Source organism: Rhinatrema bivittatum, chromosome 1 (assembly GCF_901001135.1).
Source record: "Rhinatrema bivittatum chromosome 1, aRhiBiv1.1, whole genome shotgun sequence".
Lineage (NCBI taxonomy): Eukaryota > Metazoa > Chordata > Amphibia > Gymnophiona > Rhinatrematidae > Rhinatrema > Rhinatrema bivittatum.
Window position 1 is genome coordinate 286,654,346 of NC_042615.1, and position 26,784 is coordinate 286,681,129.

A 26,784-nucleotide genomic window follows, 5' to 3' on the forward strand; every position below is an offset into this window, starting at 1 on the left:
CCCACTCATAAGATCTCCTCATTTATGGCATCATTACCATTAATTTATCCTGCAAATTTGCCCCTCTGGTCTTGGCAAAAATCGGAAATGCTTCAAATCCAGTATGTATTTGTAGGACATGCCAATGATCTCTTATAATCCTTTGTATTTGATCAGAGAACTTAGAGAAAGGCACTGTGCATACCAATTGTTGTGTCTCTTGATGACACTGCTTATTCAATAACAATTCACGATTAGCAAAGAGTCCTCTTTTGTAAGCCCGGCATACAATCTTTGGTGGATAACCACGTTCCAAAAATCTATTCTCCATCTGTTTTGCTCTTATCAGAAATTCTTGTTTAGTCCCTCAAAGACATGTTAGATGCAGGAACTGTCCTACAGGTATATTATTACGCAAGCTTACAGGATGATAACTCTGGTAGTGTAAAAGGCTATTCCTATCTGTTTTCTTAGTATGAATTGTAGTGGATAATTTTTTACCACATTTCATAACTGTCATATCCAAAAACGTAACCTGTTGACAGTCAAATTCAAAGGAAAATTGCAAATGTTCATTCTGTGCATTCAACCATATCATAAATCTCTCAGTATGTCGACTCCTTTCTGAGACCTATGGTACCCAGGGCTAGATTATATATTTGTGATTCTACACACTTCATTAAGATCATTGAGCCTCTAATTTTGGAATAAGAATCCTTTTTGCTAGTGACAGCAGATATTACTGCTTTGTACACAAATATCCCCCAAGATCAGTCCTTGAGGAGTATTAAACAAGTATTAGTGGAGTCTTATGACTTTTCTCAGGGTTTGTAGAATTTATCATGAATATAGCAGCTATTGCCCTAAAATTTTTTGCATTTATTTATTTATTTAGCATTGTTTTGTATACCGTCATTCGGTTTCGCCATCATAATGGTTTACAGTAATCACATTAGTTAAAATGTTTTACAGTAGTCACCTTAAACAAAACAGTTTACCGAAGTCACATTAGTTAAACAGAACCTTGAATCATATTAGAAAAAATTGTTACATCATATTTGTTAAATAGAAATTACATCATGGTGACTGTATAGTTTAAATAGTTAAATAACCCCATTTGTATGTGAGGTTGTGTATTGTCTTGTATGTTATTAAGTTGTCTTAGATGCTTTTGTTTCTTTGAGGATGTGTAGGAGGTTGGTTGTGTGGGATTCTGGTTGTGTTGCTGGATGAGATATTAGCATAGGCTCTGGTGAAAACCATGTTTTCAAATCTTTTTTAAAGGTTTTGGTATCTGGTTGACTTCTTGTTTCGAATGGTAATGAGTTCCATAGGGCGGGGCTGGCGATGGAAATAGCTCTATCACGAGTTGTGTTCAGATGAATGGATCTTACCAACAAATACAGGGGACCACGATGGGAGCCACTATGGCCCCCTCACTGGCATGCATCTATGTAGTGGAGTTCAAAGAAACGTGTGTACTGCTCGGAATTTTGGTTAAATATACCATTATGGACTTGGTTCATTGACGATGTATTCTTTATTTGGAAGGGTACAACTGAGACTCTGTAGAGATCTATGATATGGCTGAATGCACAGAATGAACATTTGCAATTTTCCTTTGAATTTGACTGTCAACAGGTTACGTTTTTGCATATGACAGTTATGAAATGTGGTAAGAAATTATCCACTACAATTCATACTAAGAAAACAGATGGGAATAGCCTTTTACACTACCAGTAAAACAAGTAATAACAGCAGTCCAGTAATACAGGTGAGACCAGAGAGAGAGAGAGTGGCATTTTACTTTGCTGTATATGTGTTAATGCTTCAGGCTGTTCAACAGAGAGCTAACTTGTGATGTACATGCAGTGCTGATGTTTTGTTTTGGCATTATGTGATCTGTTTTTCATAATCATACTATGACCATGCTGATGTTATTTGTTAATATTTCAGCTTGATCAGACCCTACTTGATGATGTATTGCCTGTTATGAAAGATGATGCCTTACAATCTTCCCACCCTATTGTTGTAGACGTGTCATCACCAGCTGAAATAACCTCTGCGTTTGATGGTATTTCTTACAGCAAGGTGAGAAGGGCTTTGTATGCCATTCAAAATATTATGTACTTTATAAAATGTTCTTAATCAGCTGTCTAGATCTAGCATGGATGATGTCGTTCATAACATTATAAGCATGTTAAACTGGTGATGTTAGAGGTGCAAGTTCCTTTTTATGTTGTTAAAATCCTATCTAGGGGAATTAGGACTCTGTTAGGTATGTGTTATTTTTATTTTTACATTAACAATTTTATCTTGTGTAAAAATGGCAGTCTTCTTATGTGACTCATTTGCAAGCTATGCCATTACTACTGCCTTTGTAGCTTTTCCTGTAAATATTTTCTTTCATACTTGCTGGCTGCATAAGGAATTCTTGAGTTAGGAAGGGCAGCATCAGATTCAGTCGAAGTAGAATTAAAGTAGTGATGCGCTGATTTTTTAGAAAACTTCCTGTTCAGATTGCAGTGGTTCAGAAAAACTGGAGCAAAAATATTAAATCCCTGATCCAGTTAGGGAGTTATTTTATCTTGATTGGTCTGGATTGCTGAAATCCAATGGAACATGATTCAGAAAATGCTTCCTGCCCCCATTCCCACCCCATTTGTCAGAAAATCCACACAAGTACTACCTTTTTGCTGCAATGAATGTTGTAATCTACAAATATGTCTTGTCCATAACAAAATTTGAAGTATTAGGCCTGGATTTATCAAAATGCACTAAATATCGCATGCGATAGGATAAAGGATGCGTTTTATGGTAATAGGCTGTTTATCGCAAAGTGCGCTATTTTAACGCTTCACATAGGTATTACCGCTAACTGCGATAACTTTTTCTCACTTTGCGGTAAATGCCAGAATTGTTGTAATTCCTACCTACAACCACTGGAGAGAGAGAGAGAGAGACTAGCTATAAGGCCCTCATGCTAGGTAGGTATTTATTACTCTATAGGAGGCCACTTAGGTGAAGTTTAGGTATTAGTGTAGAGGTTAGGGGCCACTTTGACATTCAGCGTGCGACGTACAAACAGATCAGTGCACTCTGGTGAAGATTTGATGACTCAGGTAGAGAATCCATCAAGCTAGGTTGAGAGAACATTGCACAAATCTCATGTTTGGGTGGGTTTCCTCAGCCGCCATTGCATGCGCGTTTTCCCTTACCCCTTATTCAGTAAGGGGTGGAAAATGCGCATCCAATCTCCCGAACCTAATAGCGCCCGCAACGTGCAAATGCATGTTGATGGCCCTATTAGGTATTCCCGCGTGATTCAGAAAACAAAATGTGCAGCCAAGCCGCACATTTTGCTTTCAAAAATTAGCACCTACCCAAAGGTAGGCGCTAATTTCTTCGACACCGGGAAAGTGCACAGAAAAGCAGTAAAAACTGCTTTTCTGTGCACCCTCCGACTTAATATCATGGCAATATTAAGTCGGAGGTCCCGAAACTTTCCAAAAGTAAAAAAAAAAAAAAATTGAAGTCGGCCCGCGGCTGTCGGGTCGAAAACCAGACGCTCCATTTGGCTGGCGCCCGCTCTCCCGCAGACTTTACTGAATCGGCCCGTGTGAAGGTCATCAAATCTTCACAAGAGTGCACTGTTCTGTTCATACGTCGCACTCTGAATGTCAAAGTGGCCCCTAACCTCCACACTTATACCTAAACCTCCCTTCTAGTAACTAGGTGGGTCTCCTATAGAGGTATAATACCTACCTAGTATGAGGGCCTTATAGCTAGTCTCTCTCTCTCTCTCTCTCTCTCTCCCTCCCTCCCCTATACACCATGCATGTTATTTATAGCAGCTTCTTTTATTTTTGTGAGGGGCCTCCTCACTAAATAAATAAGTTAATAAATAGACCCCATTGATAACTTACTATAGTGTTTAAAGTGTCTTATAGAAATGAAAGTTATCACGCACTGATCTGATGAAGGGAAACTTGAAAACAAATTACAGGCATATTTGGGCAATCCAGCAAAATGTTATCACCTGTTTAAATGTTGATCTTTATTTCTCTGGACTTAACTACACTAACACAATGACTTCATTACTTCATTTGAAGTATGGCATGATGGGGACAGCTTATGTGTTTATTTTTGGAGCAGGCACATGACAACACGGGCTCCACTGTATTAGCACCATCTGCTGGTACATGTCATGCAATGCAGCAGTAGTTTGGGGTGCTATTTTTCTCTCTGTTATAGTTTATCATTGATAGAAATTCTCCTCTTTCTCATTGCTCTTCTTCTGCATTGTTCCACTTCCGTTTATTATCAGTGAAGATTCCAAACAGTTTTAAACCAAAAGGGCTTGATGGAGCAAGGAATTCCCCACATTTTGTGCCTATGGAACCTTGATAAATCATGCCCAGGCTGTAAAATTTCCCTGCAGAATGAAGGGACATCCTTAAAACTGGTCTTTAATAGCGATGTTCAGCTTTTTTTATTTCATTGTTAGTGCGCACTAAATGCATGCTAGTGTGCGCTAACTCAAAATGAGTGCACACTAAAAGCAAAATGAAAAAAAAATGAAAATTGAAAAAATAACAAACAAAATGAAAAAACAATGGATTGGATTTTCAAAAGGTTACGCGTGCTGGGCCTATTTTTCAAAAGGCGCAGCAACACTCGTAAAGCCCTGGTATACGTGTAAGTCCCGGGGCTTTACTAAAGGGGCGGGGTCATGCGCATTTCTTTTAAAGTCTACCCCAATATGAATTTTTTTGACTGTACACCTCTAACCTTGTTATCTTATCTTTTTTTGTTTCTTACTAGGGAGCATCCATCCTAAGAATGCTTCAAGATTGGATTACACCTGACAATTTTAAGAAAGGATGTCAAGTATGACTTATTTTTTTCTTTGCTATGAATGAAAATGAAGGATGTTTGGTTTATACTTAAGGGTCATTCTGCATTTTCAGTAGTATAAGATCTGGTGTTTAGTTTTGCAAATATTAACGGATCTTCTTTAGCAAAAGGCAATTAATTGAAGTGCTATTCACAGTAAATAATCTGCATTAGAGTAATATTAGAGGTCTTGGATAGAAAGACAAATGCTGGAAAAGTTAGTCACATGTGCTGATAATTAGGTTTTCTTTCTGCTGTTATTGCAATCCAAAAGGTTTCTTATAATAACTCACAATTGTGCAAAATATATAAGGCTAGAATTTTTTCATTTATAGATATAGTATAGGAGTCTATTTATCCAGCTACATAAGAGCTAATGCAGGAAGCAATGTTGATGTGCTTTTGTGATCATTAACATGGACTAACACGTATGAGGAGATAAAATGCAAAACAGTAAGCAAGTCAATTCATTTAAATAATAGCGTATTTAGCAATGACTAATGCAATAACATTAATGCTGACATTAATATGCATTTAACACATGATTCACTGAAGGCTTTATGACTGCTGGTGATTTGTGTGTTAAAAACCCTGGAATTGTGCATTAAAATTACCCGTTCATGTGCGAGTTTAGCGTTCCTTGGTAAATAGGACCCCATGGTGTTGTGAGTTGCTAGAGTGCATTATACTGTGCTAGCCTAGCGCTCTGTTGCTTTTGCTATTTCTCAGAGCATATTTCCTTCTGTTCGTTTGTAGATGTACATTTCAGAGCCCAATTTTCAAAGCAATTTCCTTGGGTAAAATTGTTTCACCCACATAAATCGGCTGCCTGAATATTGGCCACCCTCAATGTGGCTCAAAGTCAGCGTGTTGTTCGCAGTACATGGACTTTTAGCCGTATGATTAGGAGGCATTCCCAGGGACCTGTGTTTAGGTTGGGGGTGTGTGGAGAAAGAAAAGCATGCACATAGATGACATTTCCAAATCTAAGCATATATTTATCAAGCAAAATTCTACCTGCACAAAGAAATGAGTGAAAGGGGATGTGCATACTTTGTACCTACAGCACTTTTCAAAGAGAGAGTGCATGTGGGCTTTCACTATGGGAATTGGAATAGAAGCCCATGATTAAAAAGTATGGGTGATCATTGCCCCAATGCCGTCAGTTTCAAAACTGTCCCCTTTCTGTTTTGATGTCTTTAGCCTTTTTTGTACCTTATCTGGCCAATTTTAAATGTGTTCTTTGCCCCACCATTGTACTTTTCATGACATTTATACATCTTTATGTCATAACAAATTGCATGGTTTTCCACCATTGATTTGGTATTGCAGGTCTTTATCACACTTGTCAGGAAAGCATAGATTCTCCAACTACAGGCATATCCATAAAGTCACTTCTGATTGTATGCGTTTTCAGTGCATGCACACAATGTCTGGTACTACCACGTCTGTATTTTTCCATACCTTTCTGGTTCAGTGCTGCCCAGTCTTGTTTCTCAGCAGCAAGGGTTCTGTAATCTTCTTGTGCATTGCTTTTCTAAAAGAAAATAATTCTTATCTCCTGGACTTCACATAATTTTAGCATGATGCCATAGAAAAGGCACCTTGTGGTATGATGACAGCCTATGTGTTCTGGGTGCTTGTTAGTGGTGTGCGAATAATTTAAGGTCAAACTAAATGAATTTCAAAAAGGAGGTGTAGTTTTCACTTCCAGCACAGCTTTGACGGCAGCACTTAACCTGCTCACCCCGCTCCCAGTGGGTATTTTTTGCTCTAGGAAATTCGGGGGAAGGGCGGGGGGGGGGGGGGGAGTATGGAGGTGCAACAGGGTGGTAAATTAGATTGTGAGGGGGGGAAGGGCGTGGCCTCACCAGATGCTGCTGGAACAAGGGGTTTGCCTGGGGGGAGGGGGTTGCGATGGCTCCATTATATTGAAAAATGTGGGGTGGGAGATGCACAGCCCAATAGAGTAACTTTTACATTAAATAGGGGAGACAACAATTCAGGCCATAGACTTCTTTAATTCATGGGGCTTTGTTGAATAGCAAAAGTGCTACTTACTCAGATATCGTTTGAAGATAGATAGGTAGCAAGTTACCTGGCCACACAAAGCCAGATAACTTTAGACCTGCTTCTGAGCAGGTCTAAAGTTATATAGCTAACTTACCCCTAGAGTTATCAAAATGCTATAAACATTTATTATTGTCTGTGATAAAAAAAAAAAAAAAAAAAAGGAGCATGGTTAGGCTAATTACCCTGCTTCCATATCACATAGGCAATTTCTCCAAAGTGCGATAAATTTACCGCACCTGCGCTATTTTTCGCTTCACGCGCTAAATAATACACCGTGGGGCGAAAAGGTTTTTTTTTTATCACACATGAGAGAGAGAGAGAACAAGCATCTGTATAGAAATCACTGTCACTCTCTATTTATACCACTGTAAGAAGGGGCACTTTGACTCCGTGTTGGGTTTGGGGGTGGTTTTACATACACAGTCAGAGGTACGAACAGCAAAGTAGACATCACTGAAGATTTTCTGTCATTTGAATCGATGAAAGGTACAAGAGGAGTTGATTCAAACAAGCTAGGTAGAGTGCAACAAGGTAGGTAGAGAATGTTTTGTGCAAATCAACTCCTCTTGTACCTTTCATCGTTTCAAATAACTGAAAATCTTCAGTGATGTCAACTTTGCTGTTCGTACCTCTGACTGTGTATGTAAAACCACCCACCCAAATCTACCCCAATATCAAACCTCCACACCAAGTTAAGTGCCCCCTCTTACAGTGGTATAAATAGACTGACACAATGATTTCTCTACAGAGGTTCTCTCTCTCCCTCTGTCTCCCCCCAACTATTTTAGGTATATTACTCAGATTTAAAATTTAATTCTAACTTCAAATGACAATAATTCTAACTTCAAATGACTATCCACCTGCCTCAAAAACAGGAGGAAAAACAAGCATTACATGTTATCAGCCATGCAACCATTTGTTCCATTATGATGGCATGTGAACGTTCATTTGTAAATATGTATTAAGAGCCCTTTAGCATATGTAGGTAATCTTTGGTTTCCCTTACTAAAAGGAGTTTACTATCTGTATTGGGAGGCTCACAAAAGAACTAGGCAGAGAGGCTTGGATTTTTGCTTCCCCATGCGGAAGCTGCAGATGATGTGTTCTAGCTGAGTATCAACCTCAAGCACCATCAGTCCTTGTGGATTTGAAGTTGGATTTTCCTGCAGACAGGAACCCTCTATATCCTGCAGTGCATTTATAGTTCAGCGTCTTTTAAAACTGGTGGTGTATTTTTCTTTTTTTGGTATCAGCTTCCTGTCAGACCCGATTCTTCTTATTTTACTCTCTTAAGCCAATTTTATTTTAAGAGTTCTCCTTTTGAGATCCTTGGTATGCTATTCACAAAGGATTGGGGATAATATGGGTAGCCAGGACAGACGCTTCTGCCCTCGCCCGTCCCCTCACAACAGTCGGATAAATACACAACAACTGGAATGGGATCAAACAGGCCGCAGCTTTATTACCCAAGACACCCAGGAGCCCAAGCCAGGTAACCATGACAATAAACCCCCACCGCTCACCCGCCACAGTCCAGCAAGACGGGCTTCCCAGGCTACCCACCCTGAAACAGTGACATCAATAAGGCACGTCCCATGACCCCCGCCACCATCTAGCAAGGGGCTGAGCATGTCGACCCCCCCGCCACCGTCCAGAAAGGAGTTGTACCAGCAACAACTGCACCCAGTTGTTGTGTTAGGAATCCCTGACATGACACCCGTCAAGTCAGACAGCCGTTAACACAGCCTTACCACCCCACCCCAATCAGCTCGGGCTACCCGCCACCCCCCAGTCTAGCTGCGACAACATAACCCTCGAACAAGAAAATGAACAAATAGGGACGGGCGGGCAGGATGTCGCGTCGCGTGCAGCATCAGGCAAGTGGCGCTTGCTCGGCTGCGCACCAAGAGCCCAGCCCCAACTCCTCCCATGCCCGACTACACCAGCCCCCCGGGGAACCAATCGGTTCCCAATGGTTTAAATTTAAACCACAACTACCCCAACGGCTGAACGCAGCCAGCCAGCCCAAGAAGGGTGGCAAGTTCAACCCCTGCCCCCCCCCCCTCCCCCGGTCAACCAGGCTACCAGAGAGCCTGGCACCATATTACATCGGCCAGGCAGGCCCAAGGCCTGCCTGACCTCCCAATTCCTGTGTAAGGCTTTATCGAGGGGTAAGGATTGGAATACCCGCAGCATGCTATTACTCCTTCAGCCTGAAGACTGGAACAGTATCTGGGAGGACTAAATCTTTGCCTTTCACAGAGGAAGGAAAGATCTGCAGGTATTTTTTAAACACTGGGGACTCGAGCAGAGGTTTTGCTTGAGAGAAGAGTGCCCAAGGTGCTTCCAGAGAGAGAGAGATAAAGTAACTAAAACTTCAGGGAAGGTATGAGAATATTGGGACTTTGTTCTAACCACTCCACAACGGGGAGAGAACAGAGATAAACATTGGAATTTGGGAATGGAGGATTTGACTCTATCAGATCTGAGTAACTTGAGTAACTGGGAAGAGAAAGAGATCAAGTGTTAAGAAGAGTGCATCCAAGAATACAGAGACTTTGCTAAAGGAATGAGGTCACAAGTTTATTAATCTTTCTGCTGTCCTATTGACTTTATTTGAAACTCGAAATGAAGCTTAAATATTCCTCAGTCATATAATAAACTATCAGTAAAAGAAGTTGGAAACCACATTGCTTCTCAGTGTGCTTTTTGGATGTCAAGGACTGTGATTGTTGTTAGCGCTGGTTACAAGGATGGAGAGGGACTTGTATAGGGACTTCCGCAAAAGAGCCTTGGAACTATTGTTCCCCCCACTCGGAGTGAAATTGCTGTCCGTGGAGAAAATGAGACAACTGTGCAGAAAGGTTCCATCTCTCTTTTTCTATATGCCCCCTGGGTACAAGTTAAAGGTCCCGTCCCACCCAGGGGTTACACATATAAAAAGGAAACTTTATAACCTTCCACTGTTCCACTGTAGAATATATCAGATATGTTGTATATGCTGGTGTCCCAGGAATTCATGAATGTTTATTTTTATCATTTGCTTTGACAGATGTACCTACAGAAATTTGAGTTCCAGAACGCCCGAACTGATCATTTCTGGGCAGCCATGGAAGAGGTATTCATTAGAGCAACAATCACTCTTGTCATAGTGTGCTAGGGAAGGGGGGGGGGGGAGTGGTGGGCGATGGTTGTTTTACTTTTCTAAATGTAATATGTTGATGTGATATATTTAGGCAAGTGGTAAACCAGTGAAAGATGTGATGGACACTTGGACCAGGCAGATGGGCTACCCTGTGCTAAACGTGGAGTCCAAAACCAAGGTCTCCCAGAAGCGGTTCCTGTTGGACCCTAATGCAGACTCATCTCAGCCTCCTTCTGACCTGAAGTAAGAGTCTCACTTTCATTGCACATACCAGAGAAAATAGCCGCAGGCTGCCACGTGCATGAGTTTCCTGCGATAAAAAAAATGAATGCTGCTGTGGGATAATAAACCACTTTCAGCACGTGTTTGTTAAGAAGTTTAGAAATTTGTAATAAATTGAGCTAATATTTAACTGAAGCCCAGGATAATTCTGCTAAGATCTGGCACTGTGAGTAAGGTGCTAATGACTTTAGCTTCTGAAGACATTTTACTGTGGAGAAAGTGAGTATGCAAGAAAAGTAACTTTTAACAAATGAACTGAGCAAAGGTAGGATGTGGCAGTAATAATTGTTTAATTTTTAACATGTCTAATCAATCATAATATTCTCTGTTTTAGAGGGTGCACACTTACAAGATGCATACAAGAAGGATAACTTTCAAACAGCTGCACACATGCCCATACATGCTTGTATATGTGAAGAAAATCTACTTCTGTATTTTATAACCTGCGCATATATAATATGCGCAGGTTATAAATTACATGCAAATATAAACTATAAGCATGTATTTAGCTGGATAAGTTTTAAAATGCTATATATCCACCTAAGTCAAATAGCTGGATAAGTCTTATACAATGTTACTTATCCAGATAAGTAGCTCTATTTGAGACTTATTTGGCTATCTGACTTAGCCAGATTAGTAGCGATTTAAGACTTATCTGGCTAGGTAGCAGCTTTGCTTCTGTGTAGCCAAATAAATTGGAACCTAGGTCAGAATTTATCCGGTTAAGTGCCACTTTCAAGACTTATCCAAATAAATCAGAATTATCCGGATAATTACCATACAACTTCTATACTCACAGGAATGTGCTTCGGCCGAACCTTTTGGTTTGGCCTTCGTTATCGGCCCGCCGCGGGAAATTTCAGTTTCCCGCGGTTCAGGCCTTTTTTTTTTTTTCGGCCACCCCGAATTTCGGGTTAGTGAGCACTAACCCTGAAAAACAAAATTTCCCGAAATTTCAGGGAAATTCCCTTTGTTTTTTGGGGTGGCCGAACCAGGATGAATTACACAATTTCATTGAAATTGTCTAATTCGTCGTAGACGAATGCACATCCCTAATACATATTTTTAGGTCTTACTTTAACAATATACGGTGGAGATTTTACCTGTATAATTTAGCCCTCATAAATCGGATTTTATGTGTGTAAGTCGAGTGATTTTCTAACATGCATGCAGTAATGAAATTACCGTTTTTACCAATTAGTCTACCAGTTCACCCATCCATCCTCAGGTCATTGGCTCTTCAGACTGAAGCCCCACCATTTCACCCAGACCCTACCACCCGATCAGTGTTTCCCTTTTAAGACGTTTACTATCACTCCAGCTACCCAGCAGTATAAATATACACGAGTAAGCTATCAAATCTACCTGTGTAAATTGCTCATAAAATAGTAACTTGCTTGTGAAAATGTTAGTCCTGCTCCGGCATGCCTTTGTCCCACTCTTTTTTACATGTTCAAGTTTACACATGGACTCTTACTTACGTGAGTATTTTGAGATTTATAAAATATGTGAGTATATATTATTTACACGCATATATACTGATTTTTATGCACAAAATTTGTGAAAATTCACCTTTTAGAGAAAAAGCATAAAATCTCAAAATACATACACTACTGGTGTGCATGGAAAAAAAATTCAGTTCAGATTTCCAGCCTCGTTTCCTATTTTAGTTGGGTCATTTTATTTGTTTCATTTGTTTCCTTTTAAAATCATTGGGGGGAGCAATGCATCCTATTTTTGACCCAAGTTTGGGATTTTCCATCCAAGGTATTTGAAACTTACTTCAGGCATCAGCAGCACAGGAAACAGCATCCCTAGACACGAGGGACTTCATGGCACCAAAAGAGGGGCAAAGGGCAACAACAGTAGCAGGAAGAGCACAAGACCTAGAGTAAGGGGTATGGTGACAAGCACAGTGCATGAAGATCCCATGACTTGCTTACTGACTATGCACTAGGGATGTGAATCGTTTTTGAACGATTAAAATTATCGTCCGATAATTTTAAAATCATTCTAAACCGTTAGTGTACACGATACAATAAAATGCCCACAATTTATCGTCAGGAGCATTTATATTGTATCGTTACAGGGAGCGACGGTCGTTACAGGGAGCGACGGTCGCTCTCTGTGACAAGGTAAGGGCAAAGGCGATCGGCGCCATATTGCCAGTCTATCGCCTTTGCCCTTACCTTGTCACAGGGAGCGACGGTCACTCCCTGTGACAAGGTAAGGGCAAAGGCGATCGGCGCCATTTTGAAACCTCCAGCACCGGCACTGGCACGATTGAAGGGATGGCTCCTGGACCCCCCGCTAGACCACCAGGTACATCTAAAAGGTTTTGGGGGTGGTCGGGAGGGTGGGAGAAGCAAAGGGGTAATTGAAAAAGGGTCGGGGTGGGGGGTTTTTTCGGGCCATCGCGCCTTTTTATCATGGTAGCCAAAATGGCGCCGATGGCCCGAGAGCGGGAGATCGCGCCGGGGAACTCCCCCCCCCCCCCACTGGACCACCAGGTAATTTAAACATTTTTTGGGGGGGGGGGGGGGGGTCGGTGGAGTTTTGTTTATCTGCTCAGGCCTCACTAAAAATTTAACAATGTGAATTGGAATCGGAACAATTCCAATTCACAATCTCTAACGATCCGATTTTTCCCTCCCACCATCCGAACCTGATCGTTAAGACGATCGGGCACACGATTCACATCTCTACTATGCACATGAGAGGATAACTTTAAAACGTGCGCACATGCGCCCATATACATCTATATATGGGTGCACACAATGAATGTAAGTTATAAAATGTGTAAAATATTATTTCCGGGAACACGCGCCCGCATGTAAAAAAATGCATAAATACATTTTGTACTTACCTGAATAAATTCTGAGTTATCCAACTATGTAGCAGCATTTATCTGGATAAGTAACAATTTATCCAGCTAAGTCTTAAAAACTCTACTAATCCAGTTAAGTCAGATAGCTAGATACATCTAAATCATAAAGCCAAATAAGTGCTTTTTAGACTTATCCAGCTATCTGACTTAGCTGAATAAGCAGCTTTTTAAGACTTATCTGGCTAAATAGCAGGTTTGCCGATACTTAGCCGGATAACTCAGATCTTATCTGGCTAAGTACAGCAAGGCTGCTAATTAGCCAGGTAAGTCAGAATTTAGACAGATAAGTGTGTGAAACTAATATCCCCTTGAATTTTTATGTCTAATTTTAAGGTGGTGCATGAGTATATTTAACACACGTATTTTAGAAGCATTTACCCCCCCATAAGTTGTCTTTTACACACGTAAGTCAGGAGATTTTCTAGCATGCATGAAGCAATGAAATTACCAGTTTTACCAATTAATCTACCAGTTTGCCTAGTCCAGCTGCAGGTTATCGAGACCCTTCTGGTTCTTCAGCCTGCAGTCACACTATTTCACTCAGATCCCTCACCCAGTCAATATTTTACTTTTAAGACCTACCCCCTACCCTGACCTCCCTTCCCCTTCCCCTCTCCTACCTGTCCCCTATCCTAGGTACCCCCAATTTTTTAACTTACCCTTTGCTCCTCCAAAGGAGCAGTAGTAGGTTGCATGCACTGGCACAGCGGCAAATGGCCACTGTACCAGCACTTCCAGCCCTGCCCCGCCCTGCCCCCCGGACCACCCTCTCCCTGCCCCTCGGACCACCCCTTTCCCAAGGCCTGGCTCTTGTGTGCGTAACAGGGGTTGCGCGCGTGACTGGGCGCCTTTTAAAATGCGCACTGCGCATGCAAGGCCCAGCTGCGCGCATAGCCCCTGGTTTTTGCGCATGCGGGCCATTAAAAATCGGGCCGATACTGTTCTTGTCATGGGTGGGGAGGAGTTTATTTTCAAACCCCAATGACCTGCAAACTCCTTTTTAATGAGTAAACTCCTTGTGGTGTTCCCTTTTTGAAAATCTGGGGCCGATGAGTGTACACTCTGAAGATTCAGGTAGAGTAAGTGCGTTAAAGCCACCCACGTACTTTGACTCTTCTCTTTTCTGCAGGCAGTTGAGAGGTGGGAAAAAATAGCGCGTGCTTTTGAAAATGTTGTCTGCTCATGACCTGATGGTTTTCCTCCCCCCGATCTAAACACGCCCCTTTAATGCAGCTGAAGGTTTGCGCGTTGTGCTCCTTGCCTGTGCTTTTCAGCCGCTGTGAGGAGGGCAGTTTTCAGACAAGGCCAATTTACCCAAGTAAATCCGGTACTTACCCATGTAAATGGTTTTTTAAATTGTCCTCAGAATATGTCCTTTCTCTTGTTTCTATGTCATTGTGTCCATCTTTAAAGGCTTTTTCCAGCTGTGAAAATTTGACAAAGTAGATTGCATATTATCCAAACCATTTAACATTATAGTTTACCTGTTACCAGTATTGCCTACAGATAAAAGGGTAACTGATATTTTGCATAAAGTATATAACTTTGTTTAAGATGTCGTAGCAGATATTTTTATGCTATATTTTGGGTGGGGAGTAGTAGGTTGAGATTTATGGGGTTCTTTCTTGTCAGGATAATTATGCTAATTGCTAGACTTAGTTATATGTGGTTTCTGTTTGTTATATCTTGCACCACTGTGTGATTAACTTTGTAACTCATTTTGAGTGTCCCTACAGAAGGATGAATAACAAACGTAATGAAGTATTGAGAAATGACAATTGAATTGTGCTTCTGTGTACATCAGTTTGTACAGCATGTCATCTGTGTGTGTGTGTATCCATTTCCAGCTATGTGTGGAATATTCCAGTGAAATGGTACTACATATCCACCAACAAAACAGAGAATGTATTCTACAATAAGTCTGAGACTGCAGGTAAACATGATCATTAATGCATTAAAAAAAACCGAATAAGCTTTATGAAAGTGCGTACGTTTAGAATTAGGTGCATGTTAACATTAGAATGGAAACAATTTACAATTCACTCTTGCACTGCTGTTCTCACAGGACAAGCAGGATGGTAGTCCTCACATATGGGTGACATCACAGGATGGAGCCCAATCATGAAACACTTTTGTCAAAGTTTCTAGAACTTTGACTGGCACCTACTGGGCATGCCCAGGATGGCACTAATCCTGCAACCAGCAAGGGTCCCCCTTCAGTCTTCTTTTTTCCGCACAGCAGTAACCACACGGGTTAAAGAGCTCTATAGAGATTCCTGACAGGAATTTTCCTCATGGAATTACTTGTTAGTTAATACCCCAAAGGGGTCCCCCTATTGAACATTCTACGTCTGCGGTGATCCGGTAAGTTTTTTTCCCTGTTTCTGGTCGAGTACCGTTGAGTTTTACCCTCGTGGCCTGCTGGCAGTCAACCGCACCGCAGCTCAATTTTTTGGATGGCCATGGCGTCGCGGTTCCGTTGGTGCCCTGACTGCGCTTGCATAATGTCCATCACAGACCCCCATAAAGTCTGTGTAATGTGCCTAGGGTGTGAGCATGATGTCCTGACTTGTACCAAATGTGCATTAATGACACCAAAAAGGTCGCAAATCCAGAATGGAGAAGATGGAACTTCTCTTTCGGTCTCAAACTCCGACTCCATCCATAGCTTCGACGTCATCCGAACCGGCACCATCCACATCGCACCAGTATCGGGCACTGACCAGTGTCAGTCCAGTGTCGACTTCCCGGCAATCAACTACCTCTGTTCCCCCTCAGGACCGAGTTGATCGTCAAGAGAAACATCGGCATCAACACCGTAAGCCTCGGACCATCGACAAAGGCAAATCATCGACCTCGCCATCGTCCAAGCCGCTGCCGAAGAAACCCTGTTCAGAAAAGGCATCGACCCTTTCTGAGTCCGGGTCATGAAGGCAACCCTCACCCAGACGGGTAATGGGAGCCGCGACTCCGCTTTTAACGGTGGTCCCTCCGGCTACGCCTCTGCCTCCTTCTCCCCTTCTGGAACCGAGGCAGGTCGCTCCAGGTCTCCATGAAGAGCTGGACCGAATGGTTCAGGATGCCATCGGCAAGGCAATGCAAAGATTCCAGATTCCTCCGATGCTGAAGCCGGTGCCAATTCCCGAACCGACCACCGATCCAATTCTGGTAGCCCTGGCACCGCTACTCTCAAGGATGGAAGCGCTACTAGCTGCTTTCCCTCCGATGGATCCGGGGACACCGCTGGTTCCGGTGCCCTCTCCAATTCCTCTGTCATCGGGAGGAGAAACACCGTTCCATCTTCCTCCATCGGGAGTCCTGCTGATGCCTCAACCATCGATGTCACCGATACAGTTACTGCCATCGGTGCCGCCGATCCGTCCATCGATGCCCTCTGTGCCTTCATCGATGCCTCCGGTGACTCCCTCGATGCCTTCAGAGCCTAGACCGGGACCTTCGGAGATACCTTCGTTCCGACCCTCTAAGGTTCCTGGAGGGGCCGGTGATGAACCTTATGATCCATGGACTAACGATTCGACCCAGGGTACCGATGATTTACCATCACCATCCTCTCCTACCGAGAGCAGGAAACATTCTCCTCCAGAGGACTTGTCCTTCATTAATTTTGTGAAGGAAATGTCTGAGTTAGTTACCTTCCAACTGCAGACTGAACAGGACGATAGACACCAGATGATGGAGCTTCTACAATTTTTGGACGCTCCTAAAGAAATCACCTATATCCCTATCCATCAAGTTCTTCTGGATCTTCTGAAGAAGTATTGGGAACACCCTGGTTCGGTGGCACCAGTCAACCAGAAAGCAGATACTACATATTTGGTCCAGTCAGCTCCAGGGTTCCAAAAACCTCAATTGGATCACCAGTCCGTGGTTGTTGAATCTGCCCAAAAGAAGGCCCGGCGCTCAAAACCTCATTCTTCCTTCCCTCAAGACAAAGAGCAGAAATTTTTGGATGCCATTGGTCAGCGTGTCTTCCAGGGATCAATGCTTATCTCTCAGATCACCTCTTACCAACTTTATATGACCCAGTACAACAGGGTCCTATTCAAGCAAATACAGGACTTTGTGGAGTCCCTGCCTCAGCAATTCCAGGAACAACAACAAGCCCCTGGATCACAAAGGATTTGAAGCGGGAAAACATGAAATAAGGTCATCTTATGACATTTTTGACACCGTTTCCAGGGTATCTGCAGCTGCTATTTCTGCAAGATGGGCCTGGCTTAAGTCTTCGGACCTACATCCTGAAGTCCAGGACAGATTGTCCGATTTGCCTTGCATTGGGGACAATCTGTTTGGTGAACAGATCCAAAAAACAGTGGCACAGCTCAAGGATCATCATGAGACTCTTCGCCAGCTCTCTTTGTTGCCTTCTGAATATCCGGCCAAGCAAGCATTCAGAAAGGACTCCAAAAAGTAATTCTACCATCAAAGGAAGTCCTATCCACTACCATCTAGAGGTCGCTCCACTAAGCCTTTCCAGAAGGCCCAGTCCCAACAACCTCGTAAGCCATAACCACAGGCAGCTCCTCAGCCGGGCCCTGCATTGATTTTTGACTCTTTCATAGAGAGCAGCAGCCAGCTTCCACTACCGCATGTACCAGTGGGAGGTCGATTGTGCCATTTCAACAACATATGGCACACAATCACCTCAGTCCAGTGGGTGCCTGCCATAATCTCTCAAGGTTATCACCTGAACTTTCTCTCCATCCCACTGGATTCCCCACCTTGGCTGACATGGGGAACATCAGACCACTCACTACTCCTGGATCAGGAAGTCTCCCTCCTCCTTCGATCCAGAGCAATCGAACCAGTGCCCTACTCCCAACAGGGCCTCGGATTCTATTCCTGGCACTTTCTAATCCCCAAAAAGTCAGGCGGCGTTCATCCAATTCTGGACCTGCGTGCCCTCAACAAGTACCTCCAATGAAAAAAGTTCAAGATGGTAACCTTGGGTTCCCTCCTTCCTCTTCTGCAAAGGGAAGACTGGCTCTGCTCTCTAGACCTCCAGAATGCTTACACACACATTGCGATAACTCCGTCTCATTGCAGATTTCTGAGATTCCTGGTAGGCCCAAAGCACTATCAATACCGAGTGCTCCCATTCGGCCTGGCATCTGCACCACGAATTTTCACCAAGTGTCTCGTAGTAGTAGCAGCCTTCCTCAGGACCCAAGGTGTTCACGTCTACCCCTATCTTGACGATTGGTTGATCAGAGCTCCCACTCAGCAAGCTGCTTTGACGTCCCAACGTCTTACCTTACACACTCTGATCTCTCTAGGATTTCTCATCAATTACACAAAATCGTGCTTACTCCCATCTCAAACTTTGTCATTCATAGGGGCAGACTTGGACACCTTCAAAGCAAAGGCATTTCTGCCTCGAGAATGAGCTCTCACTCTCACTTCTCTCGCATACCAGCTACAGTCTCGACAACGCTCCACTGCTCACCATTTCCTTATCTTACTGGGGCACATGGTGTCCTCAGTGCATGTTACCCCAATGGCCCGCTTGGCCATTGGGGTAACATGGCCACATGCCAGTGGACTCTAAGGTCACAATGGACTCAATTCACTCAACCACTATCAACCATTGTCCACATCACCAACCCACTTCGTCAGTCTCTAGCTTGGTGGAAAAATCAATCTCCTCCAAGGCCTACCTTTCCAGACTCCAGATCCTCAAATAGCCCTTACCACCGATGCTTCCAACCTCGGCTGGGGAGCACATGTTGCCAATTTGCAAACTCAAGACACCTGGTCTCCAGAGGAAGCCAGACACCAAATAAATTTCCTGGAACTCCGAGCAATCAGATATGCTCTCAGAGAGTTTCAGGATCGTCTTTCCAACCAGATCATCCTGATTCAGATGAACAACCAGGTGGCCATGTGGTACATCAACAAACAAGGGGGAACGGGCTCCTACCTCCTGTGTCAGGAAGCTGCACAGATATGGGCGGAGGCCCTTTCCCATTCGATGTACCTCAGGGCCACCTACTTGCCAGGAGTGGACAATGTGTTGGCAGACAAGCTGAGTTGCACCTTTCAACCACACAAGTGGTCCCTCAACCCCACAGTAGCGAAGTCCATATTCCAGCGTTGGGGTTACCCTCACATAGACCTCTTTGCGTCACCTCAAAACCGCAAAGTAGAGAACTTTTGCTCTCTCACTCGCAGCCAACACTCACTACCAAGAGATGTGTTCTCCCTCTCATGGGCAACTGGTCTCCTATATGCATTCCCTCCACTTCCACTTCTCTCAAAGACTCTCGTGAAGTTACGTCAAGACAAGGGAAGCATGATCCTGATAGCCCCTCACTGGCCACGCCAAGTGTGGTTTATGATTCTTCAGGACCTCTCCATTCGCAGGCACATTCTCCTGGGGAAGGACCCGCTTCTGATCTCTCAAAACGACGGGTGCCTACGCCACCCCAATCTTCAGGCCTTGTCCTTGACTGCCTGGATGTTGAAAGGCTAATTCTTCAGCCACTCAACCTTTTTTTTTTATATTTAATCTTTATTAAATTTTCAAAATTTTAACGAAGTATATTCTTTGTAACAGAAAATATGGTGTCATATAAATCAGAAACACGTTTTATAAAGATAACAATAATAAAACATAAGCAAATATAGCCATCCCATTAGACCTCCAGCAATAGGGGATCTTTCATGGCCCCCCCCCCCCCACCAAGACTTACCAAAACTCCCTAGTGGTCCAGCGGGGGGGGGGGGGGGGGGGGCTGGGAGCCATCCCCTGCACTCACACCCTCAGTGCCGGTTTCATCATGGCGCCAATAGCCTTTGTTACAGGGGCAACCGGTGCCATTGGTCAGCCCCTGTCACATGGCCATCGGTGCCATCTTGTGCTCCTACCATGTGACAGGGGCTGACCAATGGCACCGGTAGCCCCTGTGACATAGTATGGGCAAAGGGTATCAGCGCCATTTTGAGTACTGGCATCGGACGGCCGGAGTGCAGGAGGTCGCTCCGGGACCCCCGTTGGACCCCCAGGGACTTTTGGCCAGCTTGGGGGGGCCTCCTGACCCCCACAAGACTTGCCAAAAGTCCAGCGGGGGTCCAGGAGCGACCTCCTGCACGTCGGCCGTCTGATGCCAGTACTCAAAATGGCGCCGATCGCCTTTGCCCTCACTATGTCACAGGGGCCAACCCCAAAGGAACAGCTGGTGCCTGTCTTGATCCCTACATCATCAGGAAGGGACGTTAGAGGGGCTTTAAAAACGCCCCTTCTTGCGGCGCGCAGCTGCTGCCACCGCGCTGCCGAAGCCATGCCGATCGTCGGCCCCTGTGACATAGTGAGGGCAAAGGTGATCTGCCGATCACCTTCCTGATGACGTAGGGATCAAGACAGGCACCAGCTGTTCCTTTGGGGTTGGTAATTCGCCTTACCCTGAAATGTCTGCCGACTCGGGATTCTCCTCCTTCCTCCACCTCCAGCCACTCAACCTTTCAGAGCCAGTTTCCCGTGTCTTGATTGCTTCATGAAAGCCTTCCACGAGAAAATCATATTTTTACAAATGGAACAGGTTTAAGTCATGGTGTTCTTCCCTGTCACTTGATCCTTTTACTTGTTCCACTATGAAGTTTCTAGACTATTTCTGGCACTTGTCAGAATCAGGTCTAAAAACTTCTTCCATTAGGATGCATGTTAGTGTGGTAGCTGCCTTCCATAAAGGTGTTGCGGGTGTTCCCATTTCAGTGCAACCCCTTGTCACACGTTTTCTGAAGGGCTTGCTCCACCTCAAACCTCCACTGCGCCCTCCGGCCCCTTCTTGGGACCTTAACCTGGTTTTGGGTCGGCTCATGAAACCACCATTCGAGCCTTTCCACTCCTGTGAGCTTCACTATCTCACATGGAAAGTGATTTTTCTTTTGGCAATCACATCCACCCGCAGAGTTAGTGAGATTCAGGCCCTAGTTACCTACCCACTTTACACTAAACTTCTGCATGACCAGGTAGTTCTCCGCACTCACCCTAAGTTTTTGCCTAAGGTAGTATTGGAGTTTCACATTAATCAATCCATTATACTACCCACCTTCTTTCCCAGGCCCCATTCCATTCCAGGAGAACAGGCTCTGCATCACTTGATTGTAAATGGGCTCTAGCATTTTATCTAGACTGTATAGCTACCCACAGGAAATCCACCCAACTGTTTGTTTCTTTCCGTCCCAATCGAACGGGTCAACCTGTGAGTAAGCAGACTCTTTCCTCCTGGTTAGCGGACTGCATATCCTTTTGTTATCAACAAGCAGGCATTCCACTTCAAGACCGTGTTAAAGCACACTCTTTCAGGGCCATGGCAACTTCAGTAGTGCACCTACGATCGGTGCCCCTTCCTGATATTTGTAGGGCTGCTACCTGGAGTTCTCTCCATACCTTTACAGCCCACTATTGTCTTGACAAGGCTGGCAGACAAGATTCTATCTGCAGTCAGTCTGTCTTGCACAACCTTTTTGCAACTTGAGGTACCAACACCCTTCCACCTACCCGTTAGGCTTCAGGATGTCCTCTGCCAATTTACACCCCAGTGTTCTGCCTATTGGCACGTCTTTTGGGTTCATTTGGTGCATTTCTCGGACATCCTCAGCTCGGTACTCACCCATATGTGAGGACTACCATCCTGCTTGTCCTGTGAGAAAGCAAATGTTGCTTACCTGTAACAGGTGTTCTCACAGGACAGCAGGATGTTAATCCTCATGAAACCCACCCGCCACCCCGCGGTGTTGGGTTCATTACGTTTTTCTTATTTTATTTTTTGGCACTTACTATAGCTTTTAAACACGACTGAAGGGAGACCCCTGCTGGATGCAGGGTGTGCCCAGTAGGTGCCAGTCAAAGTTCTAGAAACTTTGACCAAAGTGTTCCGTGATTGGGCTCTATCCTGTGATGTCACCCATATGTGAGGACTAACATCCTGCTGTCCTGTGAGAATACCTATTACAGGTAAGCAACATTTGCTTTCTGTAGCCGGTGATTTAAAACGGTTGCATGCCAGTGTGGTTTTCATAGTACTACTACATTCTGGTGCTTTTTAGATAGAGGGATTTGCTATAGTACGTGCCAGAATGGTGCATTAAGGTAAAAAGTTTCATGCTGCTTGTATATCTGCAAAGTCTGCGAATACTTTTACTTTTGAAAATTGGCTAAGAAAAGAAAAGATACTCCCAGACGCTTGCACCTCCTTCTCTTTGTGTGGGTATTTCTTCCACATAAAACAGCACACATGCTTTTGGAAATTCAGAATTACCTGTGTTTCAATCCCTACTTCAACCTTGCCCCCAGGAGCACCTCCGCCAAATGAGCTAAAAGTGAGCACCCAGTAGCACCACGTACATGCTTTTTTACTCATACGTGTAGCAGGAAGGAATTTTCCTTTTAAAAATTGATGGGACTATAGATACTTTAATACCCCCTTATTTCACTGTGATTTTAAAGTGAAATCCCTATGAGTACTTTACTCTAAATATGCATGCAGTATGGCAGCACCTGTACTTTAGCTGCATAAAAGGAGTAGTCGGGGTGGGGCTGAGTAAACACATATTAGCCCATGTATAAACTTTTGAACATTGCCCTCTGCATGCCCCCTATGCAGTGGGATCCCTACTACAGTAGTTCCTTTGTGCACAGGACCGTGCCACCCTGTCAACACTCCTACATCCTCGGCCAATCTGAAATCTAACCTGGAATCTAGCGAGTGCTGATAGGCCTTCAGTCTTGGTCGCAGGCTAACATTTATAGAGAAATCCCTGGGGAGGAAAGCAATTTTCAAAAGCCACTTACCTGGGTAAGTTGACTTAAAAGATTTATCTGCATTAGGAGGAAGGTTTCTGGGGCGAGGGGCATCTGGGGAGATGGGGGCTGCGGTAGGATGAGGGCAGCAGCGAGGATTGTACATCAGGGGAGGGAAATACATTTTCATTACATTACATTTTCAAATCTATGCATGTTATTTTCAAGGGGAAAAATTACCCGCAGCAAAAGCAGGTGTAAATCTCTGCAGGTATTTTTTTTTTCCCTGAGCCATTTTCAAAGGGAAGGTATACAAAGATATACCAGTGCATTCTCTCTGAGAATTGGTACAAAGCCCATGGGCAAAAGCACCTGTGGACTTTGCATCAAGGCAGTGACTTTTCAACATTCTTTCCTAAATGGATAATGTGCATGGGAGTTTGCTAGCACACAGCTCCTTTTCAGGTCAGCTGCAAAAGAAGTGGGTTGTCTTCAGTCTGAAGGAGTTTTCACAGGTATTGCATTTGTATAGTATCTCCCAGCCCTTCTGTGTCTGTACTCTCTGTATAAGTACAATCATGTTTTTTTATTTATTTTTTTTTTGCCAACGGTAGTTAGTATAGCAAAACAGTTAACAGCACCAAATGTGAATAAATATGTATGACAGGGTATCAGCAAGCCAGTGATATCCAGTCATAAAATAGATTCTCTTGTCTTCTGAATGATCCACCCATTTTAAATAGAGATGTGCTTTTATAAATAACTTGTCTTAGTGTATCTTAGCTAGTGCAACTAAAAAAAGTGTTGAAAATAATTTATAAATGTATACATTTAATAAAGACAAATTTAAAGATAGTTATATTGAAAGAGCCCCGACATTAGCTAATGTTTCAGCAGTCCTGTGTCAGGGGGACAATGAAATCTTGATGAAAATGCATCTGAATATGATGCTCTGTATCTGACACACAGTGGTCTCACAGGAATGATAAATGGAATCCACTTGAACCGTTCATCACAGGAAACACAGAAACATCATAATTAAGACCATTGGGTGTAAGAGAATTAAGACCATTGGGTGTAAGAGAATTTAAATGATGAATTAGCCAACTGTTCTTTTTACACTAACTTTTTTGACAGATCACCACACCACACCAATCGGGAAGCAAACAGTTATTAACACAGAATCTCAGATTATGAAAGGAATGTTGAAATTTCCTTACACTATACAGCTAAAGGAGCTGTTGTACAGGAATGTTTTAGACAACTACAATGTTCAGTCATTCTTGTGCTTATTGTACCTATAGATTTATCCACATATAATTTGTCACATGGACATTTGATCACATATTTCATTTGAGAAGATTGTCTAGTGGTAGCAGAACGTAGTTTGCTACATAATTTTGTTACAAAGGTTAATTCTGAAACTGATGCATTCTCGCAAGGTTTTTCACTTATAAGGAAATTTTGTTTTTGAAGAAACCTTATCCTAAAATACTGTTTTTTAAATATATTACCTGAATTATATAAATGGCTTATTTATTCTCCTGGTACACCGATTATATCAGGTAAAGACTCTTTATTGGAACTTTTTGTATAAATTGGTGAATTTATTTTTTTAGCTCCTTTTGTTTTACATTTGAAACATGAGGACATAAGACTTCCCATACTGGGTCAGACCAAAGGTCTATCAAGTCCAGTATCCTGTTTCCAACAGTGGCCAAGCCAAGTCATAAGTACCTGGCAGGATCCCAAGCTGCTTATCCCAAGAATAAGCAGTGGATAGCTGCAACTCTACCTTAATAATGGTTGATGGACTTTTCCTCCAGGAACTTGTCCAAACCTTTTTTAAATGCAGCTACATTAATTGCTTTCACCACATCCTCTGGCAATTAATTCCAGAGCTTAATTATGCATTGAGTAAAAAAATATTTTCTCTTATTAGTTTTAAATGTATTGCCTAGCAACTTCATTGTGTGTTCCCTGTTCTTTGTACTTTTTGAAAGAGTAAATAGCTGATTCACATTTACTCATTCCACTTCACTCATTAATTTATAGGCCTCTATCATATCTCCTCTCACCCATCTCTTCTCCAAGCTGAAGAATCCTAACCTCTTTAGCCTTTCCTCATAGGGGAATTGTTCCATCCCTTTACCATTCTAGTCACCATTCTATGTACCTTTTCCAATTCTGCAGTAAAATTTAAGGGTTGGGGTGGTTTTTATTTGTTTTAATAAATGTGCCTTTCCCCCTGTACTAACCCAAAAAACAAATTTTCCCCGAAGCTTGGGGAAAATCTGTTTCATGGTTCAGGTCCCCCTAAACCACAACAAATGCACATCTCTATAACGTAGTAGTGTTATGCCTGTCAGTCCTGTGTTACTACAGTGAATGATTTTAAATATTAATGTTAATATTTTATATTATATTATGGATTGTACTGGCAGCCAGTGCAGTTAAATTAGTGAGGGTGCGATGTGATCAAATTTCCTTGTTCCTAATAAAAGTCTTGCTGAGGCATTTTGTAATAATTGTAATGATTTTAAGAGATATGCAGGAATGCCTATAATAGGGAGTTACAATAGTCAAAGTTTGAGAAAATTAGGGTTTGCCACACAGTATGGAAGTCCTTGAAAGTTAGTAATGGTTTCAACCAATATAATATACGCAGCGTGGCGTAGCCTGCATTAATTTATTGATGTACTTTTTCATAGTAAGGTTTTCAACTAGCTGGATACCAAGATCCCATACTTGATCTGAGAGAGTAATTTGAAAATTACCCAGGTCTACAGGCGGAGGTTTCACTATAGAAGAATTTCTACATAACATAAGATATGCCATTCTAGGTCAAACCAGTCATCCATCAAGCCCAGTATTCTTTCTCCAACAGTGGCCAATCCAAGTTACAAGTACCTGGCAAGTGTTATAATCTGGTATGGTTGCGGACCCTGGATCATAGTGAGAGCTGACTCCGCCCACAGGGAGGAACCCTATGGGACTCACTACGATAGGCGTGGCCTCAGCTGAGACGGACACAGATGTAAGAGACTTTATTAGACTGGAACGTGGGCAATACCCAGAGCGTGGCGAGAAAACACAGTCCAGAGTAGTAAGGTTGCTCAACGATGATATTCCTGGTAGTGACCCGCAGAGCTGGGTACGCCAGGAAACTCCTCTTCAGATGGCACACCTGTCAGAGTAGATCCGGTAGCGGAAAGAGGGCGTTGGGCACTGAACGGCACAACATCAGCAGAAAGAGGCTGTGGTTCTGGAGACTTTTTTGACAACTCGGAGAGGATGAGTGGCTTCAAGAGAGATATGTGGAAGGCATTGTGTATCTTCATGGAAGTGGGTAATCGCAAGCTGTAAGTTACAAATCCCAGGCGGCAGAGAATGGAGAAAGGGCCAATGCAGTATGGAGCGAATCGAACAGATGGCATCTTTAGATGGATGAATTTGATATTGAGCCATACCTTGTCTCCTGGTTGGAATTGAGGTGCTGCTCTGTGATGAGCATCACAACATTTCTTGGCCCGCTGTCCTGCCTTCTGCAGAAGGCCTTTGGTTTGTTCCCAGAGATGATGGAGTTCTTCAGCCAAAGCCTGGGCTGCTGGAGATGGAACTGACAAGGGAATTGGTAGCGGAGGTAATGGCTGATGGCCATACACTATCTAGAATGGTGTTGATCCAGTAGCGGCAGATGGGTGCAAATTCAGGGCAAACTCGGCCCAGGGGAGCAACTCAGCCCAGTCGCTTTGTCTG

The 26,784-nt window shown here is 43.3% G+C and overlaps 1 protein-coding gene across 1 annotated transcript in view; it reads left to right on the top strand.

The window, feature by feature from the left end:
* ENPEP (glutamyl aminopeptidase) overlaps window positions 1-26,784 on the top strand; it is a 144,739-nt gene that overhangs the window by 68,891 nt on the left and 49,064 nt on the right. Inside the window, exons 7-11 of the mRNA XM_029596150.1 lie at window positions 1,936-2,070; window positions 4,804-4,869; window positions 10,001-10,066; window positions 10,185-10,336; window positions 15,110-15,195. Coding sequence (XP_029452010.1) covers window positions 1,936-2,070; window positions 4,804-4,869; window positions 10,001-10,066; window positions 10,185-10,336; window positions 15,110-15,195 — 505 coding nt within the window. The remainder of the gene's footprint in view (window positions 1-1,935; window positions 2,071-4,803; window positions 4,870-10,000; window positions 10,067-10,184; window positions 10,337-15,109; window positions 15,196-26,784) is intronic.